This window comes from Plecotus auritus, assembly GCF_963455305.1.
Source record: "Plecotus auritus genome assembly, chromosome: 4".
In the NCBI taxonomy this organism is placed as follows: Eukaryota; Metazoa; Chordata; class Mammalia; order Chiroptera; family Vespertilionidae; genus Plecotus; species Plecotus auritus.
Window position 1 is genome coordinate 33,316,432 of NC_137775.1, and position 18,362 is coordinate 33,334,793.

Below are 18,362 nucleotides of genomic sequence, written 5' to 3' on the forward strand. Positions count from 1 at the left end.
TGAAGCAGTCATCAAAGAGCTTCTGGCAAACAAAAGCCCGGGGCCAGACGGCTTCACAGGAGAGTTTTACCAAACATTCAAGGAAGAACTAAAACCTATCCTCCTCAGACTATTCCAAAAAATTCAAGAGGAAGGAACACTTCCAAGCTCCTTCTATGAAGCCAGCATCACCCTAATACCAAAACCAGATAAAGACAACACAATGAAGGAGAATTACAGGCCAATATCCCTCATGAATGTAGATGCCAAAATCCTCAACAAAATTCTAGCATATCGGATCCAGCAGTACATCAGAAAGATCATACACCATGACCAAGTAGGGTTTATCCCAGGAATGCAAGGATGGCACAATATCCACAAATCAATAAATGTGATACATCACATAAACAAATTGAGAGATAAAAATCACATAGCCATATCAATTGATGCAGAAAAAGCATTTGACAAAATCCAACACCCTTTCTTGATTAAAACTCTCAACAAGGTGGGAATAGAAGGATCATACCTCAACATAATAAAAGCTATATATGATAAACCCACAGCTAACATTACACTCAATGGGCAAAAACTAAAACCACTTCCCCTAAGAACAGGAACAAGACAGGGATGCCCACTCTCACCACTCCTGTTTGACATAGTACTGGAAGTATTAGCCACTGCAATTAGACAAGAAGAAGAAATAAAAGGCATCCAAATTGGAAAAGAAGAAGTAAAGCTGTCCTTATTTGCAGATGACATGATATTGTACATAAAAAACCCGAAAGACTCCATCAAAAAACTAACAGACTTAATAAATGAATTCGGCAATGTAGCAGGATACAAAATTAATGCCAAGAAATCTATGGCATTTCTATACACCAACAGTGAACTTACAGAAAGAGAGAGTAAAAAAGCAATCCCATTTTTCATCACACCAAAAAAATTAAGATACTTAGGAATAAACCTAACCAAGGAGGTAAAAGACCTATACGCGGAAAACTACAGGACATTGAAAAAAGAGATAGAGGAAGATGTAAACAGATGGAAGAACATACCATGTTCATGGATTGGTAGAATCAACATCATTAAAATGTCCATACTACCCAAAGCAATCTATAGATTCAATGCACTCCCCATTAAAATACCAACGGCATATTTCACAGACCTAGAAAGAACTCTCCAAAAATTCATCTGGAATAAAAAAAGACCCCGAATAGCCACAGCAATCCTGAGAAAGAAGAATAAAGTAGGAGGGATCTCAATACCAGATTTCAAGCTGTATTACAAAGCCACTGTCCTCAAAACAGCCTGGTACTGGCACAAGAACAGACATATGGATCAATGGAACAGAATAGAGAGTCCAGATATTGACCCAAACCAATATGCGCAATTAATATTTGACAAAGGAGGCATGAGCATACAATGGAGTCAAGACAGTCACTTCAATAAATGGTGTTGGGAAAATTGGACAGATACATGCAAAAAAATGAAACTAGATCACCAACTTACCCCATACACAAAAATAAACTCAAAATGGTTACAGGGCTTAAATATAAGACGGGAAACCATAAAAATACTAGAGGAATCCACAGGCAGCAAAATCTCAGACATATGCCAAAAGAACTTTTTCACTGATACTGCCCCTAGGGCAATGGAAGCCAAAGAGAAAATAAACAAATGGGACTACTTCAAAATAAAAAGCTTTTGCACAGCAAAATAAACCATCAACAAAACAACAAGAAACCCCACTGTATGGGAGAACATATTTGCAAATGTTATCACTTATAAAGGTTTAATCTCCAACATCTACAGGCAGCTTATACAACTTAATAAAAGGAAGATAAATGATCCAATAAAAAAAATGGGCAACGGACCTAACTAGAATCTTTTCAAAAGAAGACAGAAGGAAGGCCAAGAGATAGATGAAAACATGCTCAAAGTCACTAATCATCCGAGAGATGCAAATCAAAAAGACAATTCGATACCATCTCACACCTGTCAGAATGGCTATCATCAACAAATCAACAAACGACAAGTGTTGGCGAGGATGCGGAGAAAAAGGAACCCTCATGCACTGCTGGTGGGAATGCAGACTGGTGCAGCCACTGTGGAGAACAGTATGGAGTTTCCTCAATAAACTGAAAATGGAACTCCCATTTGACCCAGTAATCCCACTCCTAGGAATATATCCTAAGAAACTAGAAACACCAATCAGAAAGGATATATGCACACCTATGTTCATAGCAGCACAATTTACCATAGCTAAGATTTGGAAACAGCCTAAGTGCCCGTCAGCAGATGACTGGATCAGAAAACTATGGTACATCTACACAATGGAATACTATGCTGCCATAAAAAAGAAGGAATTACTACCATTTGTAGGCACCTGGATGGAATTAGAGAACATTATGCTAAGTGAAATAAGCCAGTCAATAAAAGAAAAATACCACATGATCTCACTCATTTGTGGATAATGAAAAACATTATAAACTGATGAACAAAAAGATAGATACAGAGGCAGGAAAGCATCAAACAGACTGTCAAATTACAGCGGTAAGGTTAGGGAGAGGTGGGGGAATTAAGAGATCAACTGAAGGACTTATATGCATGCATATAAGAGTAACCAAGGATGCAAAACATTGGGGGGTGAGGGCATGTATGGGAGTGGGGTAAGGGGGGGCAATGGTAAGATATGTACACATATAATACCTTAATTTAAAAAATTAAAAAAATAAAATAAAATAAAAACAGTTTCATTGGAAGGCAAAAAAAAAAAAAAAAAAAAAAGAATCTCCTTATATTCACGTTTTCCTCCACTGGGCTTCAAATATCAGCATGTGTGTTTTGAACATACTCTAATTGCTCAATAACTGAGAGAAATGAATCACCTGCTCTCGGTGACACTGCATCCTGGTAGGAGAGACATAAACCGCATTCATGAAAGTATGTATTTGTAAAAAAGTGACTATGAAATCTACAGAGACCTGCACCACCATGAATGATTGCTGTTCAGGAAACAACATGGAGAGGAGTCTTTCACAATGTGACCGCTGTGTGTGACAGGTGTGGCCACAGTGTGTACATCTGTCACTTAGTGTAACTATTTTCATCTGACAGTGAAATGTAGATTCTATGATATCTGATGGCTCTTTGCAGTGAAAATTCAAAGGGCTTTATTCCATCTGTGTTAAAGAATTCATTGCTGACTAATGTTTAACTTTGAGTGCAAACTGTCATCAAGAAACACACAGAGGCAAGAATTCCAACAAAGGAAGCCCTTGGTCCTCAGCATTCTCCATTCTCTCTAGGAGGCATTTGCTGCTCCTCACCGCGTACTCGCCCATCGGGCACTCCTTACACGTCTGCAGCATGGTGAATTTTGTCATCGGGGATGAGGATGTGGTGCTGCCCAACTTTGAGCTGGTAAATAATTTTAGCAACTGTGACATGTGTGTGTGTGTGTGTGTGTGTGTGTGCCTTATTTCCAAAGAATTTGCACTAAACCATGTTTTAATTTTATATTTGACTTGCCCATTTTTTAACCCTTTAAAACTATTATAAGTATACTCTGCAAGAAATTCCAGAATATGACATGTACAATAAACACTTTAAACTCTGCAGGGAGGCAAATAAAATAATTTTAGCTTTTCTCTAAAAACTACCTTCACCTCTGCTCTGTTGAATCCTCTTTCACATCTGTAAACATTTCACATAGATTCATTCCATAGAATTAGTGGTCTTTCGGGAGATAGAAGGATCAGTACAGTCCTTTTTAATATACTTTAAAATTTGGTATTATACCTTTCCCTAGGCCTGAGGAACCTACAGTGTGTGTCCCTGGCATTCAGGAGGAGAGGATCATGGAAGATTCTGTCCCTCTCCTTCATCTCCCCTTCCTCCTCCTCATGGCCTCTCCTTGGTTTCTGAAAGAAGAGAGGAGGTAAAGGGGTCCAGCATCTCCTCTGAGGGCCTGTCTTGGTTTTAGACATCCTCTAAGCGGCATCCTCTTTAGATATGTAGGCATGTACATTTGGGGGGCAGATTTGCATAGGGCCTTCCCACTACACAAGTCAGCTTTATCCCTCCCCCCAATTCATCTCCTACATAGCACAGTTTCATAGTAACAAGATGGGATTTTCTCAGCCAGAGAGTAAGCTCTTGGTCAGGGTAGCAACAAGATGGCTTAAGATCAACCACTGAGCCCAGGCAAGCTGAGGTCATGCATTCTTGCCTCTCTGGCCGTGGTTTTGCAGGCTGCCCCATGGCTGCCTCCAGTCTTTGCTGCACCGTCTCTCATGAGCCTCTCCCTCCTGCTCAATGGACACAAGGGAAGAACAGCAAGCCCACTTGATTAAGAGATGTCCCTCATTACCTTCATCATGTTTACCCTGCTTATTTTAAATTCTTGTTTTGTCTTTTCTCTCTCTAAAGAAAAATAACTGTTTTAGATAGCATGGATTTTCTGCTTTGTTTCTTTCGTTAGATGGCTTAACTTCCTAGGTGCTTAGTTATTTTGGTCTGTGAACCTATATTTCCCTGGGGTTATCAACTCCTCCATCTTATAAAAATTATTGGGGCTCAAGGCCAGGCTCCAGTGTTCTTTGGTTCTAATGAGAAAGCAAAAGGGGACAGCCTTTCGTTGTTTCTTCCTAGTTGATAGCAGGAAGGAGCCAGCATCCCATGCTAGTTCGCCTTCTTGTCTTCTCTTTTTAAAATATATTTTTTATTGATTTTAGAGAGTGAAAGAGAGAGGAAGAGAGAGGTAGAAACAGTGATGTGATGAGAGAGAATCATTGATCAGCTGCTTCCTGCATGACCTCCTGGTTCCTGGGCCAATGCTCAACCACTGAGCCATACTGGCTGGGCTACCATCTTGTCTTCTTGATCTTTATTGCTCTCTCCTGGACCCTTCCCTGCCCATATGTCCTCAGACCCCATGCTATTTTTGTCAGACTAATCCCTAGACATTCTTCACAACTAAGTCTGGATATTAATACTGTGGAGAAGCTTTCCCTAACTCCAATATCAAGTACGTAGTCTTCCTATGTGTTCCCACTGCAGCAGGAACCATGGTTTGAAATCTCTGAGACAACACCACCCAGTGAACAGCCTTGGTGAAATAACTTCTTTATAAGTAACTATTGAATCAGCCATGTAATAGAGATTTAATATATTCACAGAAATTAAATTGTTGTAAATCTAACTACACTTGACTAAATGAAAGTGAGGCTGGCTGCGATGCTTTCTCTTCACAGGAGAGCTACCGATTTACAGAGCAGGCTCTCACAATTTTGAAGGCTGTTGGAAATGTGATTGCTAATTTCAGAGACAAGGGCAAACTTTCTGCAGCGCTGAAGGACCTACAGGCAGCCCACTACCCTGTGCCCCTCCACAACAAAGAGCAAACTGCACAGCACTTCAGGGTAAGCACATCCACCACATGCTCTTAGGAGGAGACTTTCTCATAGAAAGTGACTCCCAAATCAGAGCCTGAGAAATGTTGTGGATGAAGGCAATTTGGGGGGAAAATGACTTTGGAAGCAGAAATGATGGAGTAGGCAGAATGAGATGATAAAGAATGTGGTATTCTGACTGACTTATTGCCAGAGGGAAGTGGGTTGGAGAAGAAGGTCCTACTATATGGTAACAGAAGATTTGACGTTGGGTGGTGGGCAGATGGTGCAATATACAGATGTTGTAACATAGAAACTCACACCTGAACCCTATATGTTCATGTTGACAAATGTCACCCCAATCAATTTAATAAATCAGAAAAAAAAGAATGTGTCATTGGCTGCTGTGGGCTGCTATGACTAAATTGTCCAGGGGATGCTGATAAGTTAGGACATTCTTTAGAAGGGTCCCACTAAAGGATGGGAGATGGTGACACACCCACCAACTCTTTTCCCACTGACAGGTGGTTACTCCCAGGGGCGGTAACTTCCCCACAGTTAAAACTTCCCAGTGGCGGGGAGGTGGGGGGTGAGCTGAGTAGCATGCTGGCTTCACAGAAAGCACTGAGGGAGTGAAACAGAAGACTCCATGGTACCTGCTAGGTTTTGGTTTTTCAATCCAGACACGATTGAAATGTTGGGCCAGATGATTTCTGTTGTGGGGTATGGCTGGCCTACACCCTCGAGATGCCAGTAGCATCCTGTTTTGACAACTAAAAATGGCTTCAGACATTATGAGATATCCCCTGGGCAGTAGCATTGCCAGATCTAGCAAATAAAGATACATGGCACCTGGTTAATGTTTTGTTTTGTTTTGTTTTGTTTTTGTTCTTTTACTAAAGACATTTTTATAGAATTTAGGTTTACAGCAAAATTGAGAAGAAGTTACAGAGATTTCTCATATTCTCCCTGCCTCCTCCCTTCCCTCCCCCCACAGGTACAACCTCCCCCATTAGCAGCATCCCCACCACAGTGGGACATTTGCTATATTGATCAACCTACATTCACACATGATTATCTCTCAAAGTCCTTAGCTTACATTAGGGGTCATTCTTGGTGTTGTGCATCCTATAGATTTAGACACATGTATAATGACATGTATCCATCATTATGATAGCAAACAGTATTTTCACTGACCTAAAAATCCTCTGTGTTTAACCTATTCATTCTTCCCTCACCCCAGCTCCTGGCAACCACTGCGCTTTTCACTCTCTCCATGGTTTTTCCTTTTCCATGATGTCATATACTATAGCTGGAATCATACATTACATAACCTTTTCAAATCGGCTCCTTTCACTTAGTAATATACGTTTAAGATTCCTCCATGTCTTTTCATTGCTTAATAGCTCTTCTTTTTAGTGCCGGATAATATTCCATCGTCTAGATGTGCCCTAGTTTATCCATTCACCTGCTGAAGGACATCTTGGCTGCTTTCAAGTTTTGGCAATTATGAATAGAGTGGCTATACACATCCATGTATTAGGTGTGTGTGTGTGTGTGTGTGTGTGTATGTATGTACATGCGTGTACATAAGTTTTTAACTACTTTGGGTAAATACTAGCCTGCATGACTGCAGGCTCATATAATAAAAGAATGTTTAGTGGCTGTACCATTTTTCATTCCCACCGTAAGGAAAGTAAGCTTCTGTGGCTCCATAGCCTCAGCAGCCTTAGGGGTGTTTCTGTCCGAGATCCTGCTTTTCCAGTGTGTAGTGCTATCTGTTTGTTGTTCTAATTTTCATTTTCCTGATGACATACGATATGGACCATCTTTCATATGCTTAATACCACCTGCATGTCTTCTTGGGTGAGTTGTATGTTCAGCTCATTGGCCCATTTTTAATCAGGTTGTTTGTTTTCTTATTGTTGAGTTGTAAGAGTTCTTTGTATAATCTGGATAATAGTTCTTTATTATATGTGTCTTTTGCAAATATTTTCTCCCATTCTATGGCTTGTCTTCTTATTCTCTTAACATTTTCTTTCACAAAGCAGGAGTTTTTCATTTTATGCAGCCTAGCTTTATCAATTCTTTTTTTCATGAATCATGTCTTTAGTGTTAATCTAAAAGGCCATTGCCATATCCAAACCCACTATTTTCTCCTAGGTTATCTTTTAGGGGTTGTATAGCTTTGCATTTTATATTTCTGTCTGTAATAAATTTTGAGTTAATTTTTGAGAATTGTGTCAGGCCTATGTATCAAGTTATTTCAGCAAGTTAAATTTTAATATTAACAAACAACATGTGCAATAAATAGGACATATACTAAAATTATTTATACAAAAATTTATTTTATGTATTATTCCAATTTAACTGGGGATTGGATTTTGTTGGGGAAAGGTAATTAAAAACAAAATCTCCAAACTCATAAAACCTCTCTATGAAAATAGAAGAGAAAGAAGGTAATTTTGTTGTTGAATGAGTATTAAACCAGGATAAAATGCACATCACACCAATCTGTTAAACAGATTACAAAGACAGAAAGAAATCTCACCCTCTTGCATGGCCAAGCACATATAGCTCATCACAGACATGTTCTAAAGATAAATGGTCACGAGTAAAAGAACTTGATAGCACCATTCGTCACACTGACTGAATACTAAATTCACTTGGTATTGGGGATGCTCGACTGAGTTTACTAATTGACTCTATCCAAAAGAAAAATAAACTTCTCTTGTATTTATAACAAAAGTCGTTTTTTTGCAACTTGGAGGTAGATGCCCAACAAAGTTAGGCGATGACCTTCCACAGATACTAGAAATAGTGGTGTCATCTCCCAGATGATTACTTTTCAAAGAGATGATTCCAAAATCCTTGAAAAATATATTTCTGTATCTTAAAGTTGGTAAAGGCTTATTTAGCTTTTAAAAAGAATTGCATACATTTTAAAGAGAGAGAAAGAACTTGCAACGATACGTTTTCTAAAGGAAATGCTCTAAGAAAAGGGAAGACAGGATCCTCTTCCCTTATTTTTCATAAGGAGAATTAAGTGTCTCATTTTTTAGTTGTATTTTCCTTTGCTGTGTCCTGTTGTTGTTTTCATTTGGCAACCTTACCTGGGATACAAATCACTCCCAATCGAAAACCATTCACCTGGGGCATGAATAATATACAAGAAATATCTGCTGAGATCCGCCTCTTGAGCCAGTATGATTGTGCCTCCTTTAGGAGAACTCTGTCATCCACTCTTAAAGTGGTGGCTCCAGATGGCTCAAGGTGGTAGTTAAAAGCTCTAAACATAATTAAATCATTATCTGGCAAGGCGACAACAGAGCCCACTGCTGGCCCCAGGCCATGATTGGTCTCCAGCACCTCTCTCCTCTCCTTCCCAGCCCATTCTTTCTAGAGCTCCCCTTTTTTCCAGCCAGTGTTTCATCTGATCTAGTTGGTTGCCTGATGGGTGACTGAGACCACCCATCTGATAGCTACAAGATCTTGACTGCCCTACTCTTATCAGGCCCCAATTGCTATAATTAATCATTTTTTGTAGAAGCACCAAGAAGTATCTGAGCAAATGCAGACATCATTCTTCCTGTCGCCATTTTGTGGCAGAAACCCTGCTCTTCCCCAACTCCGTTATATTAGTTCTGTTTTTCCTGCTTGTCCACCAGGATGAAGACCTCAGTCTTGTCCTCGGCATGAGTCATATGTCATAGTTAAGATTTATTGTAAATTATGTTGTGTTGCCTGGTGGGGCCTTTCCCTGCCACCCAACTCCAGGAATCAGATCCTCCATTCCAGCAAACTCCCTGTTGTGGGGACAGAAAACACTAATTATGGCAAATGAGTGACATGATGGTGAGTGAGACTGTCCTACATCGCATTTGTAAATCCCAGGTCTGTTTTACCTACTACAGATAGAGCACTACATATTGGCGTATGGTTCTGTACATACATCCTGCATCCTGCAAGGTACTGCTTCAATTAGGCAGGGTGTCATCTCCAGGCATTTTTTTTTTTTTTTTTACTTTCTTTCAGCTGAGCCTTTTATATGTCATTCCAATCTACCTGAATTTTTTTTTCATTTTTAATAAATCTTTATTGTTCAGATTATTACAGTTGTTCCTCTTTTTCCCACATAGCTCCCCTCCACCCGGTTCCCACCCCACCCTCTGCCCTTACTCCCCCGCACTGTCCTCATCCATAGGTGTACGATTTTTGTCCAGTCTCTTCCCGCACCCCCCACACCACTTTCCCACGAAGAATTGTCAGTCCACTCCCTTTCTATGCCCCTGATTCTATTATATTCACCAGTTTATTCTGTTCATCAGATTTTTTATTCACTTTATTTTTAGATTCACTTGTTGATAGATATGTATTTGTTATCACTTTGTTGTTCATAATTTTTTTATAATATATTTTTATTGATTTCAGAGAAGAAGGAAGAGGGAGAGATAGAAACATCAATGATGACAGAGAATCAATGATGGGCTGCCTCCTGCACACCCCCCACTGGGGATCGAACCCACAACCCAGGCATGTGCCCTTGACCGGAATCGAACCTGGGACCCTTCAGTCCACAGGCTAACGCTCTATCCACTGAGCCAAACTGGCTAGGGCAGTTGTTCATAATTTTTATCTTTACCTTTTTCTTCTTCTTCCTCTTCTTAAAGAATACCTTTCAACATTTCATATAATACTGGTTTGGTGGTGATGAACTCCTTTAGCTTTTTCTTATCTGTGAAGCTCTTTATCTGCCCTTCAATTCTGAATGATAGCTTTGCTGGGTAGAGTAATCTTGGTTGTAGGTTCTTGCTGTTCATCACTTTGAATATTTCTTGCCACTCCTGTCTGGCCTGCATAGTTTCTGTTGAGAAATCAGCTGACAATCGTATGGGTGCTCCCTTGTAGGTAACTAACTGTTTTTCTCTTGCTGCTTTTAATATTCTCTCTTTGTCTTTTGCTCTTGGCATTTTAATTATGATGTGTCTTGGTGTGGTCCTCTTTGGATTCCTTTTGTTTGGGGTTCTCTGTGCTTCCTGGACTTGTAAGTCTATTTCTTTCACCAGGTAGGGGAAGTTTTCTGTCATAATTTCTTCAAATAGGTTTTCAGTATCTTGCTCTCTCTCTTCTTCTGGCACCCCCATAATTCAGATGTTGGTATGCTTGAAGTTGTCCCAGAGGCTCCTTACACTAGCTTCATATTTTTGGATTCTTTTTTCTTTTTGCTTTTCTGGTTGGGTTTTCTGCTTTTTGTTTCTGCTTTTTGTTTTTTGCTTCTTTGTATTTCAAATCTTTGACTTGATTCTTGACATCCTCTAGTCTGCTGTTGGATCTTTGTATATTATTTTTTATTTCAGTCAGTGTATGCTTAATTTCTAATTGGTCATTTTTCCATATCCTCAAGGGTCTCGCTAAATTTATCGGCCTTTTCTAGAAGATTCTTGAGTAACCTTATAACCGTGGTTTTGAAATCTTTATCTAGTAGGTTGCTTTCCTCCATTTCTGTCATTTGTGACCTGTTTCTTTGTCTCTGCATTTTGGTTGCTTCCCTGAGTTGATAGATTGGCTTTGTGTACAAGGTGTCCTATAGGGCCCAGTGGCTCAGCCTCCCCAGTTACCTGAGGTGGACACTCTTGGTGCACCCCTTTGTGGGCTGTGTGTACAGTCTTGTTGTAGTTAAGACTTGATTGCTGTTGTTATTACTGGGAGGAATTGACCTCCATGCCAATTGGCTGTGAGGATCAGTTGTGTCTATGCTGGGAGAACTTCTGTGCTGGAGACACCCTTATGAGACAAGACTTGCTTCAGCGGGGCTTTGTTGCTCACTGAGTCTTCCCCCTGAGTATGTCCCTTATGGATCTGTGGAGTTGTGATCTGGATGGTCCCACTCTGACCCCTGGGTACACTGGCTCTTGGATCTCCAAGGAGGTGCTAATTTAGCCTCTGCCTGAGGCCACCCAGCAGGAGCTACAGAGAGATCTGCAGATTCCTCTTCTTTGTTTGGGTTTGGAGGTGCCCATATGAGGCCCAGCTGTGAAGCAATGAAAGCTGTTGCAGGGCCTTGGGCCTTCTTTTGGATGTTCTGGGTCTCACTGACTCAGCTGCAGTTTGTTAGGTAAGTTTAGAATTCAAAGGACCAGGTCATTCATATGCAAATGCATCTGCGCTCAGCTTGGATGGGGTGGAGTCTCAGGTTGGAGCAAATAGCTATGACTTCATGAGGCCGGATCTCAGGGCTGAGCATACAGCAATGGCTTCCCATCAGCCCTGCCCTAAGAGGCCCCTGGGTCTCAGTGTCCCATGGTAATCGCTGCAAGCACTTCTGAGAGAAAGCTGCCCTCGAGTTTTGCCCGCTGCCAGACTGTCCATTTTCTCCCCGTATGAGTCTGGGTACCCAGAGTCTCCCAGAACTGGAGTTCAGAGCAGTTGGGAGCTTTTGTCTCCCTCCTGCTTGAAAAAGCCAGCCGCATACTCAGTTGCCAGCCCTTCCCACGCATACGCAGTTGCCAGCCCTTTCTGGGCGTGCGCCTCCGTACCTCTGCCTTCCACAGCTCGTGTGAATCTCAGTGTGCTTTTCTCTTTCCTTCTAGTTGTAGAATTTCCACTCAGCCTGCCTTCCTGTGGTTCTGGATGATGTCCGTTTTGTCCTCTAGTTGTAGTTTTGAAATTGTTGTGCGAGGCAGCAGTTTAGGTGTTTACCTATGCCACCATCTTTTCTCCTCCCAATCTACCTGAAATTTTATCAATTCTATCTATGATATATGTTAGGACCAATGGGTTCCAAACATTCCCTGGTGGTTAAATCTGTATAATGTGACCCTTGGTCCAAGAGATGTTAGCTAGATCCCGTGTTTGTAAATCAAATTTTCTGTGACAGTTTAGATAGTGTTGGCACAGGTGCTGAGCACAGGAAAAGCAAACTCATATCTGAGTTAAGTATCAATTCTAGAAGGGCTTGCTGACTCTCCTTGATAGAAGTCCACTAAAATCAACTTGTCACCAAGTGGCTGACTGGGCTCCTCAGAGGACAGCACTATATCACAGGATCAGTCAGTTTCCACTGCCGACAGGTTAGACAGCTCAGCCTGGGTAAAGAGGGCCCATGCCATTGGGCCCATTCATACTTACTATCCCTGCTACCAAAGGGGCCTTTGTGTATGCATCATTTACACAGTAGGGAGTTATTGTGGTAATGAAATATCTTCATCTTATATTTTAAAAATTACACATCTATATGACATTTTTCAGAGAGCCAAGTTTCATAAATCAATAGATTCCAAGTTATTCTCAACAAATCAGGTGCATTGTGTTGTAAGTATCCCATAATAAGAACTCTCCCACTAGTAAATCACACCTGTGTGTGTGCTAGGAGGTCTTTCATTAGCAAGTTTATGAAAAAAATTGGAGCAGGTGATCTTTCTGTCTTTCCTGGCCTACCTAAACCTCCAGCAGACTGCTCTCTTGCTTTGGATCTCCCTCAAAGCTGATGGTTCTTTGAATTGTTCAATAAGTTCTTCAGAATAATATTCCCCAAAGCAGAATATTTTATGACCACAATCCAGAGAGGACCACCAAGCACTGTTCTTTTTCTTCATTGCAATATCTTATGCTATACTTTAGAGGGGATGTCTCAGCATATCCAGCCCTCTGGACACCTAAAATCTCCATTGATGTGGTAAATTCATGAATCCCTATAGGGATTATTCCCCACTCTCTAGCATTCATGTGTCTTAATCATGAATTCAGAGTACTGGCCACTTTCTGCCCACAGAAAGAGTTCACTGAATCAACAACATTCACTTATAGACCAGAGTGATGTCCTACAGAATGAAGATGATCAAGGACTATGAGCACTCAAGTGTAACAGAATGAAAGGATTAACATACTTATATATTGATTTTTTCCATTTTTATCTTGAATGTTGAAATATTTAGGACATTTTTAGCATGTCATAGAAAGCACCAAGAAGTTGGATGTGTGTATGTTGATCTATTATAAGAATACAGGGACATTTTTTTTGACACCTAAGGATAGGAAAGATTCAGTGAGGAACTGCAAAGAGGGAACAGAAGACCCTTAGAACTTTCCTTTCTTTTTCTATTTATAGATGTCTTTTCTCTACTCCTAAGTTCATATCATGGAAAATATGGCTCCTCCATTTTACATCCTTTTCCCTCATATGAGGCAAGTCTAGAATGTCTTGGTCCTGATTTTATTATTGGCCAAAGTGACAATGATTTGCTCTTGGGTTAACTGCTTGCACTCAGGATTGTCTACTATTGCTGGGTGATGGGGCAGGTACAAATACAGGTTATGAGATTAGGTGACGGTTTCTATACATACGGGGAGGAGTGAAGAGTTGTCAGAAAATGTGCACTAAGCAGGAACTGTAGCAGTCATTTGCCTTTGAAGGAACCATTTTTCACCAATTCTGTGATGCACATTTCTTCACCCTTTAACATCAGAACGAAATCAGAGTGTGTGCTATAATTGGTGGTACCTTATAATTGTTGCTTGTCAGGTGACCTCCAAATTCTCTGTGTGCTTGTGGACTAGTTCATAGGGTTTCATATCATCATTGCTTCAAAAGATATGAGTATTTATGTGTATCATTTGACAAAAGCCTAATCCTTCTGGGAAGAGAATTAAATGGCATAATAGAGATTCTCAAAAAAAATGTGAAGGGTGAGAGATTTTTCTCATACCAAAATGATCCCTTAAGGCTCAAACAACAACAACAAAAAGAGAGAAAGGTGTGACTGACAAAAAGTCACCTCAAATGGTCCCCCAGGAGCTCGGCATAATGCGCCCAGCACAGCGCTTCCTGTGGACAGGGAAAGAGCTGAAAGTAAGCCCGCAGAAATGTGTTGTGGCTTCATTGTTATTCTCAGTGGCTTGACTGCATAAATGGAATCCCTCAGCATTTTAGGGTAAAAACCATGAAACAGCATTGGAAGTCGTAATATGTGTTTTTATTGTTGTCTAAAATCATTCCATCAGTCATCTTTGGCAAGATAAAAAATGAGCCAGCACCAACACTTTCTGAATGAGGGTCAGTGGCTTCAGAAAACCCCAGGGACAAAACTAGAATATTCTTTAGGCAATGGTGCATCTTCAAAGCCTTTGATAACATAAAGGACACATTATATAGGAAAAACAGATGTTAAGTATTTTCTTTTATAACATGTAAATAATTTTATAAGTACTAGAAAGAAAAACCTGGTGAGTTTTTGTTGTTGTTGTTTTTAATCCTCGCCCCAGGATATTTTTACATTGCTTTTTAGAGAGAGTGGAAGGGAGAGGGAGAGACAGAGAGAAACGCGGATGTGAGAGAGACACATCTATTGGTTGACTCCCACATGCCCCCTACCAGGGCCAGGAGCCTGCAACTGAGGTACTGCCCTTGACTGGAATCAAACCCGGACCCTTCAGTCCACAGGCCGATGTTCTTTCCACTGAGCCAAAATGGCTAGGGCGAAAAACATGTTTTTAACAAAACTAGAGGAAGGTTAAAGTATCAGTTATGGAAATCAAAGAATGATGTTAAGTATTATCAAAAAAATAATTTGCAAAAGTATGAGTTTGAATATGAATAAGTTTTTGGAATACATAACCAATTTATGTAGCTTGTTTTATTTTTCATGTGTATTTAAGTGTGATAAATGAAAAACTGTGTCTAAATCTAAAAGAGCTTTTTCAATAAGAAGTAAATACTCATCGATAATAAGAAAGGGATAAAAACTCTAGTCTATTTTCTTTCCTGTAGCACATGAAATAATAGTCTTACAATAGATGGCATCTTAGAATCTATGAAATACAGTATTTAACTTGCTTAAGCTCAAGGATCATAATATTTTTTATCTTATGCTGAATCTTTTCAACCAGTTTAATGTTATATTTTGATTGAATGTACATTATAACAATTGTTATAGTGTTAACATTTTATTAGATTAGAAAATCATATGATTATTTTTGTTCTTAGTGGATGAGTGAGACTTTGAAGAGTCTTTTTGTAGATTGCGTATATATCTAAGAAATATATTTTTAAAACTTTTAGAGTATCTGAAGTTTTTTAGACCTCTCTGACCAGGTAATAGTATTTTCTAGGTTTAAAAAATACACTAACCTATTTCTGTTTTAGTTTTTTCACACTTCTTTATGGCGTTTAATGAAAAAAGCTCAAGTAACGAAACCTCCTTCAAACTTTAAATTTGCATTCCGTGCTATGGTTTTGGACTTGGATGTACTCGATTCCTCCTTGGAAGAGCCTTCTATAGGTACTGATTAATTTTAGATAATTATTAGACAAAAAAGTTCCCAGGCTCACATAGGAGAAATAATTTGAGAGAAGTGCACTCAAAGTGTTTGTGGAGTTGTAGAGTTCAAGGTGTGCTCTGGGATGCTCACAGGATTCCAAGGTTCTGTGTGTCCCCTGCCACACATACATCCAAAATCTCCTTGTTTCATTTGTTCTTGACCTTAAAAGTTATGAAATTCCTTAATATACAGGGTGTTCCCCCCCAAAAAAATGTATATATACTTTAACAGCTGATAGCTCAGTTTTGAAAGTGAAATGTATTTTAATGAACACTGCCTTTATTATTATTCAAAGTGTGTGTATACATTTTTGGCACACCCTATTTACAATATAATTTGAGGAATTCTGGAAAGTTTTTCTGATCCAGGTAATACTTTCTCACCTCTCCCAATACTCCACTGTATTTCCACCCTTTTAACATTTTCTTTTAATTTTGAGAGAAGCCTCTTGCTGCTTTCACAGAAGACTCAATAGTAGTTCACTAAGGTGTCAGTATTTAGTGTTACCTTCTCCAGAACAGTTATTTTCTAAACAAGGATCATGTATAGAGGACAATCATATCTAATAAAAGAGAAACATGCAAATTGACCATACCTCTGCTACACCCACAAGCCATGCCCACCAGCCAATCAGGAGCAAGTATGCAAATTAACCCAACCAAGATGGCAGCAGCCACGGAGCTGGAGCAAGCAGGAGGCTTGGGTTGTCACCGGTGATGGAGGAAGCCAAGCTTCACTCCGCCCTGGCCTACACTGGCCTCCACTCAAGGCTACAAAGTTTCAGTTATAGAACATAAATAAATCCCAGATACCTGCTTCCAGCCTATGCTTGGGTCACCGGGGGGCGTGGCTGACCTGCAAACCACCACAGGCCCCTCGCCCAGGCCACTCCACGCCCAAAGGGAACCCCCACCCTGATGCGGGACACCCTTCAGGGCAAACCTGCTGGCCCCCACCCGTGCACCAGGCCTCTATCTTATCTAATAAAAGAGTAATATGCAAATTGACCATCACTCCAAAACACAAGATGGCTGCCCCCATGTGGTCAAAGATAGCTGCCCCCATGTGGACACAAGATGGCCACCACAAGATGGCCAGCAGGGGAGGGCAGTTGTGAACAATCAGGCCAGCAGGGGAGGGCAGTTGGGAGGGACCAGGCCTGCAGGACAGGGCAGTTAGGGGTTACCAGGCCTGCAGGTGAGGGCAGTTGGGGGGACCAGGCCTGCAGGACAGGATAGTTAGGGGCGATGAGGCTGGGAGGGGAGGGCAATTAGGGGTGACCGGGTCAGCAGGGGAGGGCAGTTGGGGGAGACCAGAGCAGCAGGGGAGGGCAGTTGGGGGTGACCAGGCCTGCAGGGACAGGCTGTTAGGGGTGACCAGGCTGGCAGGGGAGGGCAGTTAAGGGTGACCAGGCCAGCAGGGGAGGGCAGTTAGGAGCAATCGGGCCAGAAGGGGAACAGTTAAGCATCAATCAGGCTGGCAGGAGAGTGGTTAGAGGGTGATCAGGCTGGCAGACAGAAGTGATTAGAGACAATCAGGAAGGCAGACAGGCCAGCGGTTGGGAGCCAGCAGTCCTGGATTGTGAGAGGGATGTCCCAGATTGGAGAGGGTGCAGGCTGGGCTGAGGGACACACCCTCGCGTGCACGAATTTTGTGCACCGGGCCTTTAGTGTTAAATAAAATAATAAATCTATAGTTGTGGGACTTTATATGTCAGAGGGCTTTAGTAGTTAAAGACATTGAAAATTGGGGAAGAGATTAAATATAGCTTTCAGTACACTTTGTTTTTCTCTTTCCAGCAGAATTAGCTGATGTGAAATATTTCGTGCCAGTAATTGATAAAGAGGCAGTAGCAGCAGCAAATAAAATTCAAGCCATGTGGAGAGGGACTTATGTGAGATTGCTTATGAAAGCTAGAACACCAGGTATAATTTTTCAATCACTTATAAAATGAACTTGCCTCTATATCTATGAATATTTGTGTGTGTGTTAATGAAAAATATTTTAGAGTCATCTTACTTTATGAACAGGCTAAATATTTTCATTTCTATAAATATTGAAATTTTTTGAGATCAAAAAACATTGTCAGTACACTCAATCTCTTGCTTTCAGAATTTAGCACAGTGCCTAGCACAGAGTAAGCACACAACAAATACTTGCTAAAAGAATGAATGGGAGAATGAATGAATGACTTGATGAATGGGTAAATGAAAGAATGAATGAATTGAATGAAGAGACTTCTATGTATGTCCATGGTGACATACATTTAGAAGGCAAACATTTTAAGTGTATTAGTATATTTATTAAATCAAATATATTTGTGTATATAAAATAAACAATTGTGTGAAAAGTTATATTTTATTGATATTTTTACAGAGAGGAAGGGAGAAGGATAGAGAGTTAGAAACATCGATGAGAGAGAAACATCGATCAGCTGCCTCCTGCACACCCCCTACTGGGGATGTGCCTGCAACCCAGGTACGTGCCCTTGACCGGAATCAAACCTGGGACCTTTCAGTCCGCAGGCTGACGCTCTACCCACTGAGCCAAACCGGTTTCAGCAGTTTTAACAACCTGTTGCAGTAAAACATTGCAGAGGCAAAAAATTAAATACAATTATTTTCATACTGCAATTTTGTTTACATTTACATAGGAAAAGCCTTCCCTCTAGTA

The 18,362-nt window shown here is 40.6% G+C and overlaps 1 protein-coding gene across 1 annotated transcript in view; it reads left to right on the forward strand.

Moving 5' to 3' along the window:
- ADGB (androglobin) overlaps positions 1-18,362 on the forward strand; it is a gene marked incomplete at both ends in the record, with an annotated part of 144,053 nt that overhangs the window by 74,417 nt on the left and 51,274 nt on the right. Inside the window, 4 exons of the mRNA XM_080663871.1 lie at positions 3,288-3,402; positions 5,235-5,402; positions 15,514-15,649; positions 17,489-17,614. Of these exons, the coding sequence (XP_080519997.1) occupies positions 3,288-3,402; positions 5,235-5,402; positions 15,514-15,649; positions 17,489-17,614 (545 nt within the window). The remainder of the gene's footprint in view (positions 1-3,287; positions 3,403-5,234; positions 5,403-15,513; positions 15,650-17,488; positions 17,615-18,362) is intronic.